General features: G+C 40.2%; 1 protein-coding gene across 7 annotated transcripts in view; it reads right to left on the reverse strand.

The window, feature by feature from the left end:
- The window catches only part of NFASC (neurofascin), a 252,192-nt gene that overhangs the window by 189,162 nt on the left and 39,290 nt on the right, over nucleotides 1-23,740 (reverse strand). Inside the window, exon 1 of one of the 7 annotated variants that reach the window (XM_051998550.1) lies at nucleotides 6,282-6,440. The exons of the other annotated variants lie outside the window; for them this stretch is intronic. Coding sequence (XP_051854510.1) covers nucleotides 6,282-6,301 — 20 coding nt within the window. The 5' untranslated portion in view covers nucleotides 6,302-6,440. Of the gene's footprint in view, nucleotides 1-6,281; nucleotides 6,441-23,740 lie in introns of those variants that run through there. 7 annotated transcript variants of the gene reach the window in all.

The following is a 23,740-nucleotide window of genomic DNA, read 5'->3' on the forward strand; positions in this document are numbered from 1 at the left end:
AAAATGGAATGAGATGCCTTCAGGGATCTGTTAGAGCCTTTTCAAATTTAGCTCCCTTGTAAATTTACAGTGTGAACATTTACACTTTGAAAATCAACCAACATTATATATCAGGGCTTGATTTACTGTCTTGTTGATTGTTTAGAGCTCAGAAAATGCTGGAGAAAAAAAGCTGGATAATTCAGCTTAAAGTTAACTGTGTCATGCATGCCTTTGGAGGGCTGGAAATCCAATTGTCAATTTACTAGTGGAAGCTGTGGGTTCCCCCTTTCAAGCAGAGGGTACAACCATGTTGGGGTAAGATGTCGAGAAGCTTCCTTTTCAGATATGATATGGACACTCTGAAGGGCTCTTCCAAATGTGAGATTCTGTGCAGTTCCACGTCCCTCCAGGCCATCCCTCAGAACACAAGTAAAGGCTACAAGATTCCACCAGCCTTTCAGAGACATTCCTTTTAAAAAGAGGAACATCCCTCTAATGGGCAGGTTGATCCTATTCCCTAGGAAATGGGACCCCTTCCACACGTTAGCTCTAGCAACCCACACCCGGCAAAGCTCCCAGCCAGACACAGAGCCCAGGGACACCAAATAGGAGGGGAAGGGAATGCGGGGAAGATAACTCCCATTAGGCTCCCTGCCAGATTTCTAGCACGGGGAGCCATGCTCTGTGGCCTGCCTGGCAGGAAGCGCCTCCTGCTGTGTTAACAATGCCAGGCTGAGCTTTGAGGCACTAATGGGGGGTACATTAAAAACCAGAATTGTATCAATATTCCCTGTGGTGTTTTTTCATAGACAACCACAAAAGTGGGAAGAAGGAGGCTTGAATGAGTTGAAACCTTCTCAAAGGGCAGAGACTTCTCTGTAGAATCATCCTTCCTTAATTCCCTAGCCAGTGACCAGGATTCTGCCTCTATTTGGTATACAAAGTGCTTTCTGCTGCCTAGACTCCTAGAGCAGGATACTCCTTTAGGGTGCTAGAAAGACAAGCTTCTGAATCCCAGAATGCAAAGGTGAGAGGGATCATCAAAAAATCATCAATTTCTGTATTCCTCTTGTTATTACAGAATTCAAGGTCAACCTCACTGCCAGGAAGTACTTCCTGAAGTCTGACCTAAATCCTTTCTGCTGCAGTCAGCATTCATTTTGCTCTGGCCTCAATGGGGACAGGTCATCTTGCCAATTCCCCTGGCAGCAGGGCAGCTGAGGGTAAAGCAGTCTGAATGTCGCTCTCTAAAGCTTTCTACTTTCACAACTCTGGGAGTCTTTCACCAAGGCACACAGAGAGAAGAGAGACCCAAGGAACATTTAACAGAATGCAGGCTCACTCCTTCTGAGCAGGCTCTCTGGGAGAAGGAACTATTTGGCCAATGTGTCTCTCAGGTTAAAGAGAGTTTCTGCAAATAGATCACAGTGAAAGGTGCTCTGAGGAGCTTGCTGGCACTTCCCAAAATAGTCACCATGTTGGATAGGGCGGAAGCAAGATCAAAATCAGTGAATCTGCAGCATCTGTGAGAAGCCAAGGGGCCAAGAAGGGAGCTATGGTTCTGAGAATAATCTCATCATCCCCTGTATTAGTCAGTACTGTGGCTCAAGGTGAGAGATGGGTTCCCCAAGAAAATATTTTCTCTCTCTTTTTTTACTTAATAGTATTTTTTAAAATTACACATAAAAAGTAGTTCTCAACATTCATTTTTATGATTTTGAGTTCCATTTTTGTTGCTCCCTCCCTTCTTTCCTTCCCTGTTCCCCAAGACAATCTGATATAAGTTATACATGTGCAATCATTTTAAACATATTTCCAAATCAGTTATGTTGTGAAATAAAAAGCAAAGCAAAACAGAAAAACCATAAGAAAGAAAAAACAGGGAGAAAAAAAGTGCAAATACTATCCTTTGATCTACATTTGGACTCTGTAGTTCTCTTTCTTGATATAGATAGCATTTTCCATCCCAAGTCTACTGGAATTATCTTGGATCCCAGTATTGCTGAGAAGAGGTAACTCTATCAAAGTTTATCATCATACAATGTTGCTGTTACTGTGTAAAATATTCTCCTGGTTCTGCTTGCTTCACTTAGCATCGTCCATGTAAGTCTTTCCAAGCTTTTCTGAAATCAATCTGCTCATCATTTTTTATGGCATTGCCCTCCTCATCAACTCATGACTCTCCAGTGTCAGCAACCTGCTCTCTTCTGGCACAGAAGAAATATCTCTCCTTGTTTAAGATAAGCCTGAAACTTATATCCTTGATTTCATATCCTACTGTGACCTTCAGGACCTGATCACACTCCTTCATGCTTTTCTTCTGGTGGGCCCTACCTACTCCCCTACTACCATGGTCAGTTCTTTACAATCCTTAAAAAATAAAAAAAGTCCTCCCTTTGACCCTTCTGCTCCACCTAACTCCTGCCACATCTCTCTCTTCCTCTTCATTTTCTAACTTCTTTTTAAAAATCATTGCCAATAGTTCTTCACTACCCACTCACTTTCCACCCCATGGCAATCTGGCTTCCATCCCCATCACTTTTCTGAAACTTCTCTTTCAAAGGTCACCGAGAATATAACTGCCAAAATCAGTGGCCTTTTCCCAGTCCTTGTTCTAACCATCTCCTATTTCTGAAGACTCTCTCCTCCCTTAGCTTCAACTGAATTCAATAAACAGGGATGGTATCATTGAGAATCAAGTCTGGTCAAGCTGAGATACTACCTTCTGTAGGAAGTTGTTTTCTTCTCTCTTAATTCTACTATCTTTAATCTTAATAATTTCCTTTTTTTTTCCTGTATATGGCTTGCTTGGTGTATATTGGTTTGCACATTATCTCCCCAATTAGACTGTAAACTCCTTGAGGACAGGGACTGTCTTTTGTCTCTTTATATCCCCAGTGCTTAGCACAGTGCCTGGAATAGAGCAGTCACTTAATAAATGTTGATTGATAGATTGGTCGAGTTCAATAAATATTTATTAAATACTATGTTAAGAGATTTATATAAAATTATGGTTTATAAAGTTTAGGTAAAACTCATAAAATAAACAATTTAATAAGAGGATAAGGCCACATATAAATATTTTAAAAATTATATGCACTAATTGTGATGCCTTTGGTGAACATATGTAAGGACAGACCATAGTCCTTGTTGGAGGCAAGAAGTTTGAGTCCTTCATTGAGTCCTGCATTGCCCTGGACAAGGCATGTGGTCTTTAAGTTCTTATAAGCAAAATATGGACAATAACACCTATTTCACAGAATTATCACAAGGCTTAAGCTAGATAATATGTATAAAGCACTTGCCAGATCTTGAAGTGCTATGCACATATTAGGTAGGATTATCATCATCATCATCATCATCATCATCATCATGGGTCCCACAGGATGGGAAGTCATGAATGGGTTATGATTTGCATTACTGGAGTGAACATCCACATTGGTGAGACTGCATATCCACTGGAATATTGGTTTAGTGGAGGTACATTTAGGAGATGCTAAACAAAGTTTCATGAAAGGTCCAAGGGAGAAGATCACTCATTATCTCTTCAGAGACATCTCAACTCCCATCACCCAACTCTCCTACATTTTTCACTGGACTTTTTCTGACTCTTTCATTACCTTTTTGTTTTCCCTCAGTTCCTCAAAAGTAGGTGACTCTGAGGGTCTGATCCAGGACCTCTTCTCTCAATTCTCTCCTTTGACAATTTCGTCTACTACCTGGTTTCAAATATCACCTCTCTGGAGATGATGTCCTCTGGAGTTCTATTCTCTCTTCCAAGCTCACATATCCAATGGCCTCAGGATACCTCCACTAGAATATGTCTGCCTCATACTTAATGTGATCCAAACCAACTTGTTTCTATTTCTCCCCTAAAGTTATTTCTCCTTCTGATTTTACTTCATTAACCTTTATCATTAACACCTTCAACACCTTGGTTTTGTCTTCAATTTTCCCATTTCTCTTAATTCTAATATCCTATCATTTACCAAATCTGGTCAATTCTACCTCCTCCATTATTCACATTGCTTGTTTCCTCTTCTATTATCACTGCCATTGCTTTGGGGCAGACTTCTTCTAGAAATCCTTGAAAAGGACTCAACAGTTATTTTGGAAATCCTGGTTTTCTCCTCCTTTAGTATATATATATATACACACACATACTTTACAAGACTTTTCACAGCTGGACATTCAATATGTCCAAAACGGAACTCATTATCTTTTCCCCAAGACCTTTCTCTTTTCCTAAGTTCCCTATTAATGTCAAGGGCACCACTATCCTCCCAATTACCTAGATTTAAAACCTAGATATAATCTTATGTATGATTGGTGAGGTCCCATCCAAATCTCAGATTCTATGATTCTGTGAAATATTGGTTGGAATGAATTGTTCTTCTTGATTTGAGGGAAGGTATCTCTGGCCTAGGCCCAACATTTCAAGAATAAGAACACCTTAACATTTCTTCCTTAAATTAGACACACCCCAAATATCTCAATTATGACAAGATGTTATTCACTGGTATAGAAAGAAACATTCAAAAGGACAATCTGAGAAAGAATTTCTAGGAGGACCTTTCCTTCCTGGGACCTTCACTCTAGATGTGGTGGATAGAGGTGAAGGAAAGCATATATGTAGTTCTCTTAAATTCAGCTCAGAATTGGTATCCCATAATGGAGCTTCCAAACATCAACTAGAGTTATGTACAGAACTAAGAGATCCCTTAGTCTGTCTGCTCATTTCTTAGCAGGATTGTACAAAGAGGCACAGTCTAACCTGTATTCTACATCTATGCCATAGCCAACTCTTATTCATTTGGGACTACCTCCCAGGTAAAGGGAAGATTTCCTAACTTCTCCTAAACTTCCAAATACACAAAAAATATCCATATTAATGTGTCAAAGCAATTAGCACAGAGGTGATCTAGTCTTTCTGGGAGGTTTTCTGATCTGCTGCCTCACTTTTCCCTTTCAGCACTGGGTGAGAGAATTCCAACAAGTCTATTAGGGCAAGGATTTCATTTCGTCACTCCTCCTCATGCCCATGCCCTTGCCTTAAGTTATCCCCTGTTGGACTTTCTCTCTACCACACTCAAAATCATTTTCCTTCAAAAACCTAGCTCAAATGCTATCCTCTACATGAAGCCTCTCCTCAGCTCCAAAATTATCTCATCCATATATATGGACAAAATTTTTCCTCCTATAGAAAATAAACTACTTTGAGGGCTTTTTGTTTCTGCATTTCCACTATGCTAGAATACAGACTGGCACATAGTAGATAGTAAATGTTTCTCAATTGAACCACTATCCCTCTTCAGAACTCATCATACTGAAAAAGATTTTTTTCTCTCCACCCAAGGCCCTGTCATGTGTGTCCCTAGAAGATTTTCCCCTTCCTTCTTCCTATTCAAAAAAGGAAGAACGAAATAAATTGCCCCTCAAAATCCTTCTATCCATCATCCCATTCTGTTATCTTATCTTCCATATTCCTCTAAATGTGAGAATTACTCCTTGTGAACAAAACTCTCTATCACTCAAATAATAAAGCTCCAAGGGGCATGAATTAGCATGTTCTTCTCTCACCATTCCACCTTCATCCATCCCAACTTTCCCTCTCACCCACAGTTCCAGCTGTGTTATCCTGCCTAAACTCTGCCCCTAACCTAAGCCAGCCTCTATTTCAACAGGGATAATGAGACAGAGATTATTCAAAGGAGAGATTTGATGCAGGATCCTTGCATGGAAGACAAACAAGATATCCAAATCAAAGTATCACCCAAGAGACGGGAGCTTCTAGCTGAGACATTTCAAATGGCTCCTCAATAAGAAAACCACAGAAAGCCAGGAGGGTCATAGCAGTAAGGGCAGGCAGAGAGAGAAAAAAGGAACCCCTTCCACACTCCCAGGCCAAAGAAACGTAACTGAATCAGACCCAAGTCTCTCTGGATTTAAGTCTGAACAATATTTACAGCACTAGGGAAATGATATGAAGGGTTGGGAGAATGAGAACAAAGTACAGATTAACCCTAGCCCTTCTTGTTGTTATACAAGTCCCTCGATATAAAACAGTTCAGTTCCATGGGCTAGGTAAAGTCAAACAAGTGGACACACACACACACACACACACACACACACACACACACACACACAGCCAACCCTCACACAGCACCCTCTGGTTTGCCTTCCTTTCTTCCCAGATCTCTTAATTCACTAATGGAGACTTGGAGGAAAGGGCAAAGCCATGAGAAGCCATTGTGTATATATATATATTAGGGTATAGGATGAAAGATTTCCCATCCTACCTACTCTCTGCAGGTAGCATGCTCCTGTACTTTCGGATCTTCTCAGTCTCCTTTGTCCCACTCCAGAGTGTCCTCCATGGAGAAGCAGAGAGGAAGGTGGGGGGAGAAGTGAAAAACTAGGACTCTTTCGAGCCCCCTACCATCCCAGCAAAGAGACAATCTCAGAACAAAATATTTAGATCTGATGCTTCTTCCCTTAAGCTCTGACCACAGAGCAAATGCTGCAGCCCTGCCCAGTGAGGAGTCAGAATAATTAAAGATTCCTCCCCACTACCAGCCAACCTCCTCAGCCCTCACTGGCGTAAACAGAGCATTATTATTATCTCAAGCCCACCGCATCCTCTGAGACTCCAGTGAATGGAACCCTACACAATACCACTTGTTTATTAATAACCACTCTCCCCCTCCCTTCCTCCCTCTCAGCTCTCCTCCCTCTCTCACCCTGCTCCATCCCTCCCTTCCTCACCACTGGGTCCCCCTCATGCATAATGGAGGAGTTGTCTGACCCATGACACAAGCTAGGCTGTGCTTCTCCAGCACCGAAGTGGAGGCCAGGCAGAGAGAGGTACCAGGCTGAGCCAGGCTCCCGGGATTGGGGATGAAGACCCCAGCTCAGGGACCCAAGACATAACTTTTTGTTGTATGGGAGACAGCAGTGGGTCATGAGAGGTAGTGACTACAATTCTTAGCATGAGTCACCTTTATGCATTCAAATTCATTCGACAAATATGAATCAAGTGCTCGCCACATAGTGAGGTGAATGGCAACTGGCTTTAGAGCCAGAAAGAGATGGGTTCAAGTCTGCCTTCTGACACATGCTGGCTATGTGATCCTGAGGAATTAGCTTAACCTTTTGGTCTTCAAGCCAGAAGTATCAAACACCAGATATGTTCAACACTGGGACAATACAACATGACCCAGGTTAAAATGTAATTGTAAAATACTTTTTAAAATATGATAAATACATATGTACATAAATATATCATACATACACATAAATATAATAATACACTAATACATATGTATACAAAATACAATATATACAATACAATATACATAAAACATAGATTATATTTAAAAAGAAGCAAATATGTAGCCAGCAGGCATTATGTGGATGATACCCTGCCCCCTTTTTTCTATTTGAGTGTAATACTATTGCTTTAAACTTATTTTCTAAAACTCTAAGTTATAGAAAAAAAGTTGATCTGAATTATAGAGTTTCCTGTATCTTCTTCTCTCCTATCCAGCATTGGCAAATTATTAGGTTTTATGTGGATATAAAGATGTCTAAGACATAGGGCCCACCCACAAAGAGTTAGGGATTAGTAACATAAAACACAAATATAAGTAATTTGGATACAAAGTAAAATATGACAAGTGCCATTAAAAAATGTTAAGGGATCTCAGTATAAGGAAAACATGTTTCTAGCAAGGGGCAATTATTCATATCACATCTTCCTTGGGCAGCATTTCTATAGACAGAAATCACATACAAATAATTATGTATATTCATGCTATCTATATTATAAATGGGAGGTAACCTCAGAGGGAAGGTACTGAGGGGGAGGGTAGAGAGAAGAACTATCAGTAACTTTCTGCAGAAATTGGGATTTGATCCCAGTCTTGAAGAAAGCCAGGAGGGAGAAGTGAGGAGGGAAGAATAATATAGACAGGCAGCCAGTGCACATAGAATTGCCACTAATGACTAAAAGGATAAAGTAGAATTTGTTGAAAGTCACAATGATATTTAGTAGTTGAGCTGAAACTAAAAACCACATCTCCCGATCCAGTACTCTCTCCATGTTTTAGGCCAAAATAATGGTTAAAATAAAAAAACAAAGGTTGGGAGATAGAAGAGTTCAGGGTGTGTTTGGGGAATTAGAAGTAGTCTAAATTTAGTGGGAGAATGCTATAGAAAGGTAAGCTAGAACCAAAAAACCAAAAAAATGGAATGCCAGATTAAGGAATTGAATTTTGTTCAGTTGGCAATGGGGAGCCATTGAAGATTTTTATGCATGAGTGATATAATTATGACTGATCTACAAGTACATTAATCTATAAGTAGTTTTGAAGTCAGATTGAGAGGAAGCCAAGAATGATGGAGACCCTGAGACTACATCGATAGCTCTGTAATAGTCAAGGTAAGAAGTGATAAGGACCTGAACCAGGATGGTGTGAATGAAAAAAGAAAGAAGGGGATGCATTAAAAAGGTAAAAATCACTAAGAATTAAACAAATGGTAGTACATATATATAATGGAATATAACAGAGCCATAAGGAAAGCCATAAGGAAATTAGAATAAATACCATAGATTATAAGGATAAAGACTAGCTTGGAAAAGAATTGAGATAATGTACTACTTCTCACCCCCATTTGAAGAAGATGTAGAATACTCTGTAGGATATGGCCTGGCTGACATGTTGTTAGTTTTGCTAAACTGGTTTTTTCTATCTTTTAAAAAATTTCTTTTACAAGTGATGTCTTGATGGATGGGAAGGGGGACATATTGAGAAATAAATGCTATATATAAAAATGAATTCAATAAAAATAGGAAACAAATTATTTAAAAGAAAAAAATCTTTTTTTAAAAGAACCAGCAGGAATTCACAATAAACATGTTCTGTATGTGAGGTGGGGATGGGGTATATAATGTTAGCTACATTCATTCTTAAAGTTGTGGAAGCCTGATTTGTCTTGTGGGACCTCTGTTAGAAGTTCCTCGGAGGCAGAGTCTTAAGACTTGGCACTTTGTAAAAGCTTAATAGATATCTATCTATCTGGTCTCTTAGGTTTTTTCCAAATCTAAGACTCTGTAATCCCAAATAGTTCATCACCTTTGCATCTCATGTATCTTCATCATGCCTTTGCTCATAGTAGGAATTTTTAAAAATTGGGTTTGGATTGAACTGGTAAAGAAAAGGGAAGGCACCCCAAGAACGGGGCAAGGACTAGTACAAATGTACAGGAGCATGTAGAGAAACAAAAGACTGTAAAATCCCATCTCAGAGCAAAGGGTTAAGGAATTGGAATTCATCAGAGATCAGGCATCCTGCATTTGATACCATCTTCTCACTCTCTGGTCATACCTGCTAGGTAAGGATGGCTCCTCAGAATCACCCTCACAATCACCAGAGCTGGGATTTTTCCAGTTTCTCTCTTCTCCACAGTGACAGGAGCGGGAATTAGGAAGATCTGAATTTTAAATCCCATCTTCTCCAAGTTATAATTAAGACTTACTATCTCTGAGACCCTGGGAAAAACATTTGACATTTCAGAACCTCAGCTGCCTCATTGGTAAAATGAGATAGTTGCTCTAGGTGATATCTAAAGGCTGTTCCAGTTCTAAACCCAAATTCTCAGAGTGATTTTGAAAGCAGCAACAGTTCCTCTAGCAATTAGGAAGTCTCTAGATCCTCACAAGAGAGTGGATTTAGGAGAAAAGCAGACTAAAGCAAGGGAAGAAAAAGGCAGAGGCGGAATGAAGGAGGGGCACGGGCAGGAGAGGGCTGGCAGCCAGACTGAATGTGGGTCACATTTGCAAAGCCCAAGTGGCCATCTTCAAATGGCCGACACACAGCCAGCTGCAACAGCTGGCACACCCTTGAGGAAAGTTTCTGTCCAAAGCAGAAAGTCATACAACTCCAGCCAGCCCCCAAATAACCCTGGATTGTCCCCATTTCAATCCATTGCTCATCCCTGAGGCCAACCTGATTCCAGATTTCCCCAAGCGACTAGTCCATTCTCTAAAACTCATCACTGAGTGAAATGCTTATTGATTTGGGGGAGAACAAAATTATTTCTAAAGGACTTTGGCCTCTGATTCCTAAAATGAAGCATTTGGACTCAGTCTCACTTTCAGCTCTAAATCTATGAACATTATGACTAGAAAGAGATAAATGAAGCAAATCATCTAGAAATGTAACCAGTAAACTAAAGAGAAAGATCTTTGAACAGACAGGACTGGAGCTCCATAGTAGGATTTTCAATGGAGACAAGGGAGGAGTCTATGTTGCGGGGCAGAATGGAGAAGAGTGGAATTCTTGAGTTGATTCTATCCTGTATCTATTTAACAGCGAAGAAAGTAAAGTCTAGAGAGGCGAGATGGCTTACCTGAGCTCAAATAGTAATTTGGATGTGGGGAAAGTTGGGTCAGAATTCACTGACCTATGTATATAAAGAGTTCAAAGTACAAATACTGAAATGTGAATCCAGATACCCAGCTTCTTTCCCTTTATATGCTATGCATTCTAAGCAGAAGCAAGGTTAGCTTCTCTGGAACTCCTTTTATCAATTCCAAGATTTCTCTCTACCCATCCTACCTCCCTTTTCCTTGCTTTTCAGGAATGCTAAGAGTTTTTTTAAGTGATGCTTTTGAAATTATAGGAACCATCCAGATCAGGCTCATAAGTGTTTGGGGCTGGATAGGGGCAGCTCTGCCATCCTTCTCTTGTTATGGGGGGATAAATGGGTCTGGGTGAAAAAGTACTGACATACATACATACATATATATATATATATGATATATGTTGATATATATATATATATATCAACTAGCTACCATTGGCAGGAGCACTTCCTGCCTTGGGGTAAAATTAAAGGAGAATATTTTCTTGACTTTTCCGACCTCCCTGGCCCTTTCTCTGGGGTTCACCTCCTTCTTAGAAAAAATTCTTCCTTCCTCTGGCAGCCTATAAGGGCAGAACCAGGAGGGGATCTCAAAGCTCAAATATGTATTTCCACTTTAGCCAGTGTTTTCTCTTCTTTCTTCAAGAGGTAATTTGACTGATCTACAGGTACATTAATCTATAAGTAGTTTTGAAGTCAGATTGAAAGGAAGCCAAGAATGATGGAGACCCTGAGACTACATCGATTTGCACCTAAGGATGTGACTTGGTGTATTCATTGTATTAATCAACTCTTAGCTCCCCTTATTGGACTAGAATTGGTCCTATTGGACTAATATTGGTCACAGAATTATAGAATTTTCATTGTAAAGGTAAATAGAAGTTATTTAATCCTATCCATATAGTAGTAAAATAGAATAGCTTCAATGATGCTGATGGAAAGAAAAGACAATTAGCCCTCACCAATACCCAGTGAGATGGCAACATACCCAAGCCAAGGATAGTATGGGTCTTCTGTCCCTAAGTCATTCAAAAAGTGTTTGTGCTTCTTGGACTAAGCATTTATTAAGCATCTACTAATTGATTCTCACAATAACCCTGGAAGGTAGGTGCTATTATTATCATCCCCATTTTACAGTTGAGGAAACCAAGGCACAGAGGCAGACAAAAGTTAAATGACATGTCAAGGGTCAAGACACTAGGAAGTGTCTAAAGCTAGATTCCTAACCCTAGGAGCAATGGTCTATTCACTGTACCAATTCAGTGATCACTTTCAGCCCTATAAAATTTCCATGACTCACAGATTCACTGATGGAGAGGCTATGGGGAACCAGGCACACTGTTAGTAGAGTTGTGAATTGTTCCAACTATTCTCGAAAACAATTTCAAATTTTTCAAGAAAAGTGACTTTGCTATTCATACTCTTTGACCCAGTGATCTTACTAACTGGGCTTATATCCCAAGGAGGTCAAAGACAGAAACAAAGATCCAGTGTTTACCAAAATATTCATACCAAGACCTTTTGTGGTAGCAAGAACTGGATGCAAAGTAAATGCCCATCAATTGGGGAATGGCTAAACAAACTGTTTGTCTATGCATGTAATAAAATATTGTGATATTGTAAGACATAATGAGTGAATTCAGAAAAACATGTGAAGAATTATGTGAATAAATTCTGAGCAAAATAAGCAGAAACAGAACAATATATACAATGTAAATGAGAAACCATCGAAAGGAAACAAAACTGAATAAATTGAAAAAATTAAGGTTTTAGGGAACCAATAATGAAACATTTCATTAAAAATAAAACAAACCTCTCTCCAGAGAGGTGGGAAAAAAATCTGCTGTCAAATGGGAGGATTGGTATCCAGATGACCTCCAAAGCTAATAATCCATTATTATGATTTTGTTTGTCAACTATGATGTTTGTTTTTTCCCAGATACTAAGATTTTATAACTGAAAGATACATTAAAAGCAATTTAATCCAATCTCTTCATTTTGCAAATGAGAAAACTGAGTCAGAAAAGTGAAGTCCGAGGGAATGGCTATGTTTAAAATTTTGAAAGGTTGTCATACGGAAGAGAAATTAAGTTTATTCTGTTTGTTTTCAAAGGGCAGAATTTTAGAAGTAATAATTGAAAGCTGCAGAGATGAAAGGTGGAAAACATTTTTGTAACAGAGCTTTCTAAAAGTAAAATAAGCTGCCTTGGGAAGTAACAAGTTTCCTTTCATTGGGGATTTTCAAGCATAAGTTGATTGACCATTCATGATCATGTTCGGTTTTTCAAATGTTATTTGAACAAAATGGCCTTTGAAGTCCCTGAAATTCTGTGATTTGAAATGATTTATCCAAGCTCATAAAATTAGCAAAAGATAGAGTTGGTATTCAAACTCAGAGGTCTTCTTCTGACTTCTGAAGAGGTTTTATATAGATAATACTTTAACTTTCCAGGGGCTCAGGAGCAGGTTTTCTTAACCTATTGTAAGTGAATTTGTTTTAACATTTTGATACTTTGTATTTTAGTATAATTAGACTTCCTTTGTAATTCTATGTATAACATTCTATGCATTTAAGGTTACAGCTCTGAAAAGGAATCTATAGGATTTCCCAGGTTGTCAAAGGGGTTCAGGACACAAAAAAAGGTAAAGAATCCCCGCTAAGATCCCTCTCTGAAGTTTCTTTTCTCTATGGCCTTTTTCTCTTTAGTTTCTTTTATGACAAAAAATCTGGGACCAAGGAATAAATGGGAAACAAAGAACTGAAAGTTTGAAAGCTTAAACAACTTCTTTCCTTTTCCCTTTTCCCAACTCTACCAGGATCCTTAGCATTCCTATGAGAAGGACACCCATTCTCTTATAGCTGCTCAGATGCCTTAATGAGACCCAGAATACATGATTACTGTACTCACTGACATAAAGATATGGAACAGTTTTCAGAAGTACAATTTCCCCAAAGGCCACTTTTCTTTAAATATTAGAATCAATGTGCCATTGCTGTGCTGCGGGTAAAAAAAAATCCATTTTTAGCTCTAAATTTCTGTGTGACCTTGGACAAGTCATCTATCTTTGCAAATCTTTATCCTACTGGGCCCCAGTTCTGATAAAATGGGGGCATAACTGCCAATTTCCAGTGTTCTTCCCCCGAAATGTGCTCCATCTATAACCTATATTAGATAACTTACTGTCTCAAGGAGTGAAAAGGGGAAGAAAGGAGAAAGCAGAGGCAAGAAGAATGGGAGTAACAGAATTTGACACTCCGAAACTTAAGAAAATTTTAAAATTGTTTTAACATGTAATTGGAGAAAAATTATTTTTAAAGAGGAATGAATGTACTCATATCACTCCCCCAACTATTTTCATACTCTCTAGCCCATTCCTCATCTTATCTCCTTGGTATCTAATGTCTCTGTTGTTTCTTCTATCTCCCCCGGAAGGAAAGAGAAAATATAAAGCCAGGCAAGAGCAGCACTGTAGTCTGTGCCACCAACCCAACGCCTCTCACTCAGTCATGTGTTTGCAGTCCAGGCTGTTTCACCTTTGGAGAGAAGCCCAGGCCTCAAAGGAAGCCTGACACATTCATTTTTTTAAAACAGCTTAATCCAGACCTGAAAACATGTCCTTCAAGACACTGATCCACAAACAATAGCAATAAGCATTTATATCACTTAAAAGATGGTATAGCACTTTACCTAATTCATTTATTATTTTCCCCATTTTAAAGATGAGGAAACTGACATCTAACAATTATATCCACCTGGTTTTCTGGGGAATATACAAACCAGCTACCATTGGTAAGAGCATTTTGTGCCCTGGGGGAAAAGCAGAAATGAATTCCTTTTTGGTCTTTTAAAGTTTTCATACAGAAACAAACCTTGACCTTCCTATAGTGGAAATTTAGAAAGATATAGGAACTGGTAGAAAATGTTAGGAGACCATTAAAAAGTATTTTCTCTTTACTATGCCTGTGTATTTCTGTCTCTAATTCTGGCTTTCAGGCCTTTTAAGTTGGATAAGCTAAGGTCTTCAACAGGTTTCCCATTTCATCCAGGGCCAAATCCAATCATCTTGATCTATATCTGGCCACTAGACCCAGATGGCTCTGAAAGGGAACGTGAGGCAGGTGACCTTGCACAGCTCTCTTTCACTTAAATCCAATTCACTGCATGTCATGACATTACCTCCCTGATGTCATGGTCCTCTTCAAGAACAAAGGATTAACAACAATTCTTTCCATGCTAATGTGCTGTCTCTATGTCTCACCAATCTGTCCTTCCCCTTCTGCCAGTCCCCATAAGATCAATTAGCAATTTTCCTGCAGATGCTATTACTAAAACCATAGGATCTTAAGATCTGGAATGGATGTTGGAAGCCACTTGTCTTGTTTCTTATTAAATGCTCCTGTGTGTGATTCAGAAATGGTGAGGGGTCACCATTTAATAGAAAAAAAAGCTGGAGAGATCTCTGGAAGCAAAGCAAAGTTTATTATACATTCTCGTGAGAAGGGCATCCCACTTCGAGCAGACAATCTGACCCTCATCTTTATTGGCTGAGGATCTTACATTCTAAACGCAGGAACTACCCAAGAAATTGAACTTGACCGATAAGTACATAGTTGCCCATATTTGACTGAAATAGGGAGACACTGATGTCATGGGAGGAGAGCAGGAAGGGGACTTAAGTACACCCTTGACTCAATGCTTAAAGTCCTTCAGGCCTACTCAAACTCTGAAGCAGATGTAGCCTTACTCGATTTTCACAACTGTCTTGAAAGATCTCACCTCATCTCGTTCAGTCCCTCCTCTTGTCCTTGTAACACCATCAATCTAATAGACCCTTCAGCTTTCTCTTCCAACCTAATCATTCTAGATAATGAATTTTGGACTATTCTGGTTATCAATCGTATCAAACAAGGTATGCAGATAGGGAGTAATATAACACTAGTGAGAGCTTTAAGGCCAAACCAAAGGAGCTGTTTCCACCAGCTTTCCCCAAGCCAGGACCATCAGGAAGTATTGAATGGTGAGGTCCAGGTCTGAACAAGTTTCCTAATATTCTTAGTAACTTCTTTTACTAGATTTCCATTGTCATCAATCTTTATACAACAAATATACAAATTTAGTTTTGCACAAACTCCCCCTTACTCAGCCAACAAATAATCCAGCACAAGTCTATGCTATAAAACAGCCTCTCTGGTTTGAGTAGCTTGGTCAGCCAAAAGATCTAGTGCCTCAGCAGTCTGATTGGTGATAATCTCTACAACTGCTTGAAGTTTAATTATTCTGTTCAACATATATATTGGGGTTTTTAATCCCCAACTTCCATCTTGAGTCCAAGTAGCTGGCCCATACTCTTTAACTATTCTTTCTGGAGGCCAGACATCACCCCAACCATTTGCATCTCCAATCTGAGTAATAGGAGGTATTTAACCCCATTTCCCTCTTCCCAAATCATTGTAAAACTGAATCCCTAAATACTGGTTTGCCTGTTCAGGAAGAAAGAAAAATTTTGGCCTTCTTAGTCCAATATAGCAAATCCCTGTCCAATTAAGAGGTAGGTGAGTATAAGCAATTAAGCTACAGACCCAATAATGACCCATTAGAATAGGTAGTTCCCTTGAAAATAGGTCTGAACTATTCCTTGTAAAAGGGTAATATTGCTGGTCTCTCGTCCCTAGGGGACCTCTCCCTACAGAGGTGACATACTGACATTTCCATAAAACTTGCTCCTTCCTCCAACTACAATTGGCAACTGGCCATTGACCTGTTAGGTTAGAGGTATTCTAAAATGTAGGAAACAGAGTCCCATGTTTCCCAGATGTCGCTGGGGTGACATTGTACCAACCCCATTAATGTCTAGACAGGTAAAAACTTTTAGTTTTCCAAATCTTTGCAGCCTCTCTCGTATCTCTTAGAGACAGAGAGCCAGACAAAAGAAGGCCTTTTGTCAATCCGCAGCAATTCGGAAAGAATTGTGCCAGAGCTTAGAACTCCAACAATGACCTGAGGGCTTGGGTGTCCACTGCAAGATAAGGAAAGAAAAAGTCTTTTACCTTGTCCAGAGTTAAGTCCACTCACATACACTATTTCCCAGCTTCAAACTTTGCCCTGTTTAACAAATCCTATCTTCTGCCAATGGCCATTGATATTTCTTTTCTAAGTTCCAGAAATCAGTCCCATTATGAATTTGGGATCAGTTACTAAGGATCCAGGCTGGGCTTAAGGGGATAGGTACCCATGGCCATTAGCTCAATTGTTGGGATCCACCACAGATCTAACAATTTGATAAGTTAAAAGTTCTCCCTATATTCTGCATGAGCAGGAGGAGCTGGTTCTCATCTCTGGAAGATAAAAGTCTGGTTTCTATGGTTATCATGAGGAAATAGGCAGACCCAAAGCTCAGGAAAAGCCCCATGAGAGTTTCCCAAAGTAATTAATGTAAGACAAGTCATACAGTTACAATGCACTGGATTCAGAATTTGTGTCCCATTCAGTGGAAGTCCCCTCCTCAAATATAATTTGAGGTCGCCCCATCTTCAGCTGTCCACTCGGATAAAGGTGGCGCCACAGGTCTTTTTGTTCTGGTGTGCTGTGTCCAGCCTCGTTCCTGGGTGTGAATTGCAGTGTCCGAGAGGTCAGTATCACCTGGTAGGGTCTGTCCCAGCTTCTCATCCTTCCAGGAATGGATCAACACCCAATCTCCACCTGAATTCTATGAACAGGGAAACCTAGAGGAGTCTGAGCTATTAACCCTTTTGTTGAAGTCCTTGTACATGTCTTAGAAATGATTTAACATCGCTTAAGAAATAAATCCTCTGTCTCTAAGATAGGGTCCTAGTTTCCCATAGGACAAGCCTAGAGATGATGATCATACAATAATTCCTAAGGTGAAAGCTCATTGGTTCTGATTCTGACCAGAGCAAGAGGAAGACATTTAGTCCAAGATAGCTGGGTCTCTAAAGATAATTTAGTCAGTTGCTGTTTTATTTCTTGATTCATCTTTTCTACTTTCCCAGAAGAGGGCGGATACCAAAGGGTATGGAGATCCCAAGTGATTTCTAAAGCCCCAGTGACATTCTGCAACACCTGGGCAGAAAAATGTGTTCCCTGATCCAAGTCTATCCTCTCCACTATTCCGTATCTGGGAATAATTTGTTCTAATAAGACCTTACTGTCGAGGCAGTTGCTCAGTCTGAGGGGAATGCCTCCATCCATGAGGTCAGATGGTCCACTATAACCAGCAAGTATTTGAGGGGACCCACTGGTGGCAGCTCAGTGAAGTCCACCTGGATGCTTTGGAATGGTCTGATTCCCGGAGGTCGTCCCCCTTTTGGGATCTGGCATTGAGCAGCCTTGTAAGCCCTTTGACAAACAAGACAGCCGTCCACCAGTTGTCGGGCCATTGTATAGGCCAGGGGAAACATACCTTGTCAGCACAGCATCACACAGGTTTTGGACATCCCAGAGACTGCCCTGGTGCAGTTGCTGAAGGACCTGCCTCATACTTGCTTTGGTCAGTACCTCTCTGCCATCAGGTAAGAGCCATTATACTTCTGAGTTCCCAACTGCTCCGGGGGTCGAGGCCTTCTCTTTTTCCTTCTGGGTAAAACTGGGAGAGGGCAGACTCGGGGCAAGTACAGGTATCAAGGTCATTATATGAGAAATCTCCTGGTCTCCAGCTCCCTCGGCCTTCTCATCTGCTAATCTATTTTCCCTTGTCTCAAAAGAATTTCCCATCTACCACTCAAGAAGATCCATCTATAAACCAGTTTACTCCCCCAGGCATTGGGGATTCTGGTAAATCCTCTTACTTTCATTTGAAAATCAATTAACTCTAAACAACAATATCCCTCTCCAAGGGTGGTTCTGTTCCAGGGGACAAAAAGGAGGCAGGATTAAGATTATCAGCATTCTGTAATCTGTGAGCCATCTCCCAGTCCTCTGATTTAATATTGTTCTTACTTGGTGTGGGACACTTATTATAACACTGCCTCCAAAGGCGAGCTTCCTACTCTCTTCTACCAAGAGAGTGGTAGCAGCTACTGCCTGTACACAGGTCAGCCATCCTCTGGCTACCGGATCTAATACTTTAGAAAGGAAAGCCACTGGTCAGGAACAAAGGATCAGCAATGCAACATGGGCAGCTGATCCTATAATCTTCCTTCCCTTCACCTGGAGTGAATTTCCCTTCATTTCATTTTCTCTGCGTATTTAATGGGGAATTGTTTGGGTGTCAAAAGTTCTATTTCCATATAGCCCTGCCATGATCATGCAAAACATGAAAAACTGCATCTGAAGACAATATAGATCTTTGATAAGTAAGTCAGGGGCCTAGGATTAGGGTTCCAGAGATAGCCCTGCCTTCCACCAACACACAGTGTAAAAGGCTGTAGGCCTAAACCTTCCAGGGGTCCTCAAACTACAGTCCATGGGCCAGATGCAGCAGCTGAGGACGTTTATCCCCCTTACCCAGGGTTATGAAGTTTCTTTATTTAAAGGCCCACAAAACAAAGTTTTTGGCCCTCTAACAGTCTGAGGAACAGTGAACTGGCCCCCTATTAAAAAAGTTTGAGGACCCCTGTCTTAGGCTAATCAGGGCATGATGAGATTCCCAGCTTTCAAAGAACAAAAGGCAAAGTGGGAGTGGCTCCAAGTATTTGGGCGAAGTAAGCCTTTAGATAAAGAAACTAGCGTCAGGAAGTTAAAAAGTTAAAAGATTAATAGCAGCAACCAAAGTCTGGCAAATTAAAATATTTAAGGTAGTTTTACTTCAGGTAACTGTCCTTAAGTTTTAACCCTTGCACCTTATGACCTATACATATAGTCATACCTGAATTCAAAACTCCCAGTAATTAGCTGCAGTCCCAAAGATTTAATCTCCTACAGCAATTATCATTAATCAAGGCTTCAGATGAATCTAGTTCTCACAGTAAAGGGTTCATCCTAGAAAGTTCACAGCTTATACAGCTTATCTTTCTTATCTAAGTAGATACTTCTAAGTTTAACATTACACAGATCATTTTGCCTTTAAAATACTCAAATACAAAGAAAAAATTCTAAATCACATGCTGTCCATCCCGTTTCCACCTAAAAGAAACTTTCAGATCTTTCAGATTTAACATTAATACTCTCTTCATTCTAAAAAAAAGAATTAAATTTTTGGAAATAACACTATCACATTATCAGATCAGATTAAAATCCTGCTCTAGATTTTTTACCATATTCCTTAAACAAGGAGACAATCATGCATGTAAATAAACATTAAAGAATTTGCTTTAGACAGATGGGATCTTAGTAGAAATAAAATCACTTTCAGATAACTTACAGTTCCAACAAACTTCTTAGAGCAGCTATAGACTTGAAAAATAAAAATAAAACATTCAGTTATTAACACCATATAAATGTAGGCTGTTCCTTTAAACAGTAGAAGCAATTGATGTCCGAAACCAGCAAGGTGTTGCAGTTATTAAAAAGCCACCATACTTAATGGGGCCAGGGGGATTAGATCACCTGACAAGGTCCCTCTCCACGTGGCCACCCTTCCCCCACTCCACCATGCTTCCTGACCCTAACTTATCACAGCTAACTTTTTAGGGTGCCATTTCCCCAGGATCCAATCTGCCAGCTCAAGACAGGCCCCAGCCTTATGGGATATATCTCCTTTTCCCATGGCAAATGGCAGATTCACTAGGGAATTGTGCCTTTTTCTTCCCCATTTCTGGAAAGCTATTTTCCTCTCTCTTTTTTTTTTTTTTTTTACACCATCTCTTCCTGTCCTATCTCTCTTTCTCCTTCCAAAGCTTATTTGCTCAAACTTTCTCCAACATATGTTAAACACTCCCAAACCAATACTAGATGCTCCATTTAAACTATTAATTGCTTTTGCAAATCAATCTTTCTTGTCCTTTGTCTTTAAGTCAAAGAAAAAGAATTTTTTTTTAAACTTTAAACTTCAAGGTTTGGAAATAACTGAACCAAATTTCATAAAACTTATACATGCCCAACAGAGCTGACAAATTTTAAGGCATAACTCAGTTACAAATTATCCAATACCTCTAGAAAACAACACATCATCTAAGTAGGGAGATACAACCCCAACCTCCCCTCCCCTAAGGTAAGCTACCGGCATTTTGTTTTAATAACCTATATTTTAACTTAAAATTCCAAACACAGCTTTAAATTCCCAATAATATAAAACCACTTTCGCTATCATATTTAAAATAATAAATTTCACCAAATTGCAGTTTCTTTCCCTTGGTCCCACGTGGCCCTACTGCAGGTCAGGACACTTGGGAGGGAAAGGAAAGAAGCCACCATCTTCACTCTCTTGATCCCACATACTTCCCCGATATATAGGGTGATTGTGATCCCAATTGGGATCTGCTAAAGGGTATTTCTGGTCAGCTGAAACTACTCTTGCAGCTGGAGGGTTTCTCCTGTCCCACTCCTTCATAGCTGCACCTCAAAGAGTCCCCTCTCTTCTGGTGAGGAGAATTCAAAATAGACCTAAGTTCTCCTCCCGGCCCCAAAGGCCCTTGGAGGGGCTGATGGAATTAAATCCTTTCCTTCTCTTTCAGGTACAAATTCAGGCTTTGGCACCCCAGTTTTCAATAGTGCCTTCACCAATATCTTTGTCACCCCAGACAAAACAGCAATACCTTATCATCTTTTTCTTTTTCCTTGCTTTTTCCTTATATATTTTGGCAGTTCGTTCCAATTACTTAATTTATCTCCCAAGAGACTATCTACCGGTATTTTCTGATCATTTTTCTCATTTCTCTCCGCGAGGGCTGGCTAGGACTGGGCCACACCCATTGAATTTGGACAGAATCTAAATTCCAAAATACCCAAACCTGCCAATTGTCGCCAATTGACTCCAGTTACTCTAGAAAGCCTAGCCAAGCCTGTTCTGTCCAGAAACCCCTCCAGAATCTCAACTCAACTCAAGGGCCTCACAGGAGGCTTATCTTATCCTGTCCAGAAACCCAGAGTTTAAGACTCAAGGGCCTCACAGGGTCCTGTTCAGAGTTTAAGACTCAGGGACCTCAGAGGGGGCTTACCTCTGGGTTGCTGTGCAGCAAATTACTTGACTGGTCTGTCCTCCACCGAACCGGTCGGGATTTTACCGTGGAGTTTCTCCCTTTGCTTTGCTCTAAGTTTCTCCACTTGGGAAGTAAGGAGACGCCCTGGACGCTGGTGGGCTGCCTAAATCAGGGCAGGGCGCCACCCCACTAGCACCCCAAAGGTTCACTCACTCACCACAAGTAGTGTGATCCAGACTAGCCCCCCAAACTGTGTGGTTCAGAAATGGTGAGGGATCATCATTTAATTAAAAAAAAAAGCTGGAGAAATCTCTAGAAGCAAAGCAAAGTTTATTATATGTTCTCGTGAGAATCGGTAGGTCATCCTACCCATCAAGCAGACAATCAAAAGGGAGGAAGCACCATAGGGGGCAGGGTCAACACTTTTAATCCCTAATGCAAATACCACCACTGACCCTCATCCTTATTGGCTGAGGATCTTACATTCTAAACTCGTACCCTTATTTGACTGAAATAGGGAGACACTGATGTCATGGGAGGATAGCAGGAAGGGGATTTAGGTATGCCCTTGACTCAATCTTCAAAGTCCTTCAGGTTTACTCAAACCCTAAAGTAGATGAAGCCTTACTTGATTTTCACAACTGTCTCACCTCATCTCGTTTACTCCCCTAAAGAGCAACCATTCCAGCTTCTGTCTACACACTTCCAGTGACAACGAAATATTCAATTCCTTCAACAAACTTAATTTAATGAGACATTTTTTCCAATGGATTGCATAGAAGAGTGACAGGGACTTTGGAGGTCATCTGGTTTCCCCTCTCCTTTTTGCAGATGTGGAAGCTGAGGCATCAAAGCTGTTTAACTCATATTCAGTTCTAAGTTCTTATTCTTTTCACTGTACCATGCTTCTCCTGGTTGTCCCACAAATTTTCCTTAAATGTGTTCAAAATTTAGGAGAAAGCAAGTCCTAGACACATCTCATAGATCTTATTCATGGATCTGTTAGTACATGTGTCTTACAAAAATTGTCAAGGACTATTTCAGAATAAAACACAGTTGTTTTTGAGCCTAGGAGCAGGGAAAAGAGCATGGATCACCATCTCTGATACAAAAGGGATGGATAAAATGTCAACTTTGGATGGCAGGGAAGGTAGTGTTAGCTGGTGACAAAGATTGGTGACAATGGCTTATGGCAAGAGATACCCCAAGAAGAAAGTAAGCTCCTTGCAGGCAGGGTCTGCTTCATTTCTTTTTCTTTTTCTTTTTTTTTCTTTTTCATCTGTATTCCCAGTGACTACATAGTGCCTGGCATATATTAAGAGTGAAACAGTAATTACTTCCTGAATTTAATTGAAAAGCAATAGTAGCAGAAAGGGAGTCATGGTTGCAGGGATCAGTCCACCAGCTGCTAAAAACCCAGCTGTTAACCTCCCCCTCTATTGTTTTTACTATGTTCTTGGGGGAGGACCCAGGTCTGTGTAACTCCCTATGCAGCTTCCAGCCCCACATCATGAGCAATTTGTCCCTTAGTGAATCTTCACTTTTGATTTCTAATATCTCTTTCAGATCTAAACCCTGCTAGAAGGATAGGATGTACAAAGATGGACTCTTTGAAGAAAGAGGAGCAAGAGGATTTAAATACTCAAAAGAAAGTTAAAGGAATATATTTCTAATAAGTCAGTTCTGTTATCAAGTTCAATAACTCCTTGCATGCAGTCCCATCTGATGAAATATCACTATTATTTCTCTCTTGAGTTGGGTGTATGCACATGCATTTATTTGGGGAAGGAGCTCTTCTGTCCTGGAGATCAAGCGACTTAGCCTATGGCAGCAGGTGACTGTTTTTCATGATTAGGAGCAGGAAGGGAGGAGGAAGGCAACCTCTAATAGACTCTCTTACAAAATACTCCATCTCTTCTCTCCCTAACTCCCATGAAAGGTCACTAATGCTCCCAAGGCAATCTGCATCCCTATTCCAAATTATCATCAGGAACTCAATAGGCCAATCCAGGACAGAGCTGGGAGGGGAAGAGGTGGGAAAAGGATACTGATCCCACAATCTCAGCTCTCACCAGCCTAGTTCAGTCTCCTGAAGTCACCTGCTTAGGGGTATGTTTTTCTAATCTTTCTAAGTGAGAATTTATAGACTAGAAGATGAGAAAAGACCCTTAGCAGCAATTACCAAGCTAATAACATTAAGTCTTAAACAGATGATTATAGGCCCAGATCTGTTATTAGTTGTGACAGCTAAGTTGAATGGAGGGAGCCATGAATTTTGGTGCATATGAAAAATAA

Source organism: Antechinus flavipes, chromosome 4 (genome assembly GCF_016432865.1).
Source record: "Antechinus flavipes isolate AdamAnt ecotype Samford, QLD, Australia chromosome 4, AdamAnt_v2, whole genome shotgun sequence".
Lineage (NCBI taxonomy): Eukaryota > Metazoa > Chordata > Mammalia > Dasyuromorphia > Dasyuridae > Antechinus > Antechinus flavipes.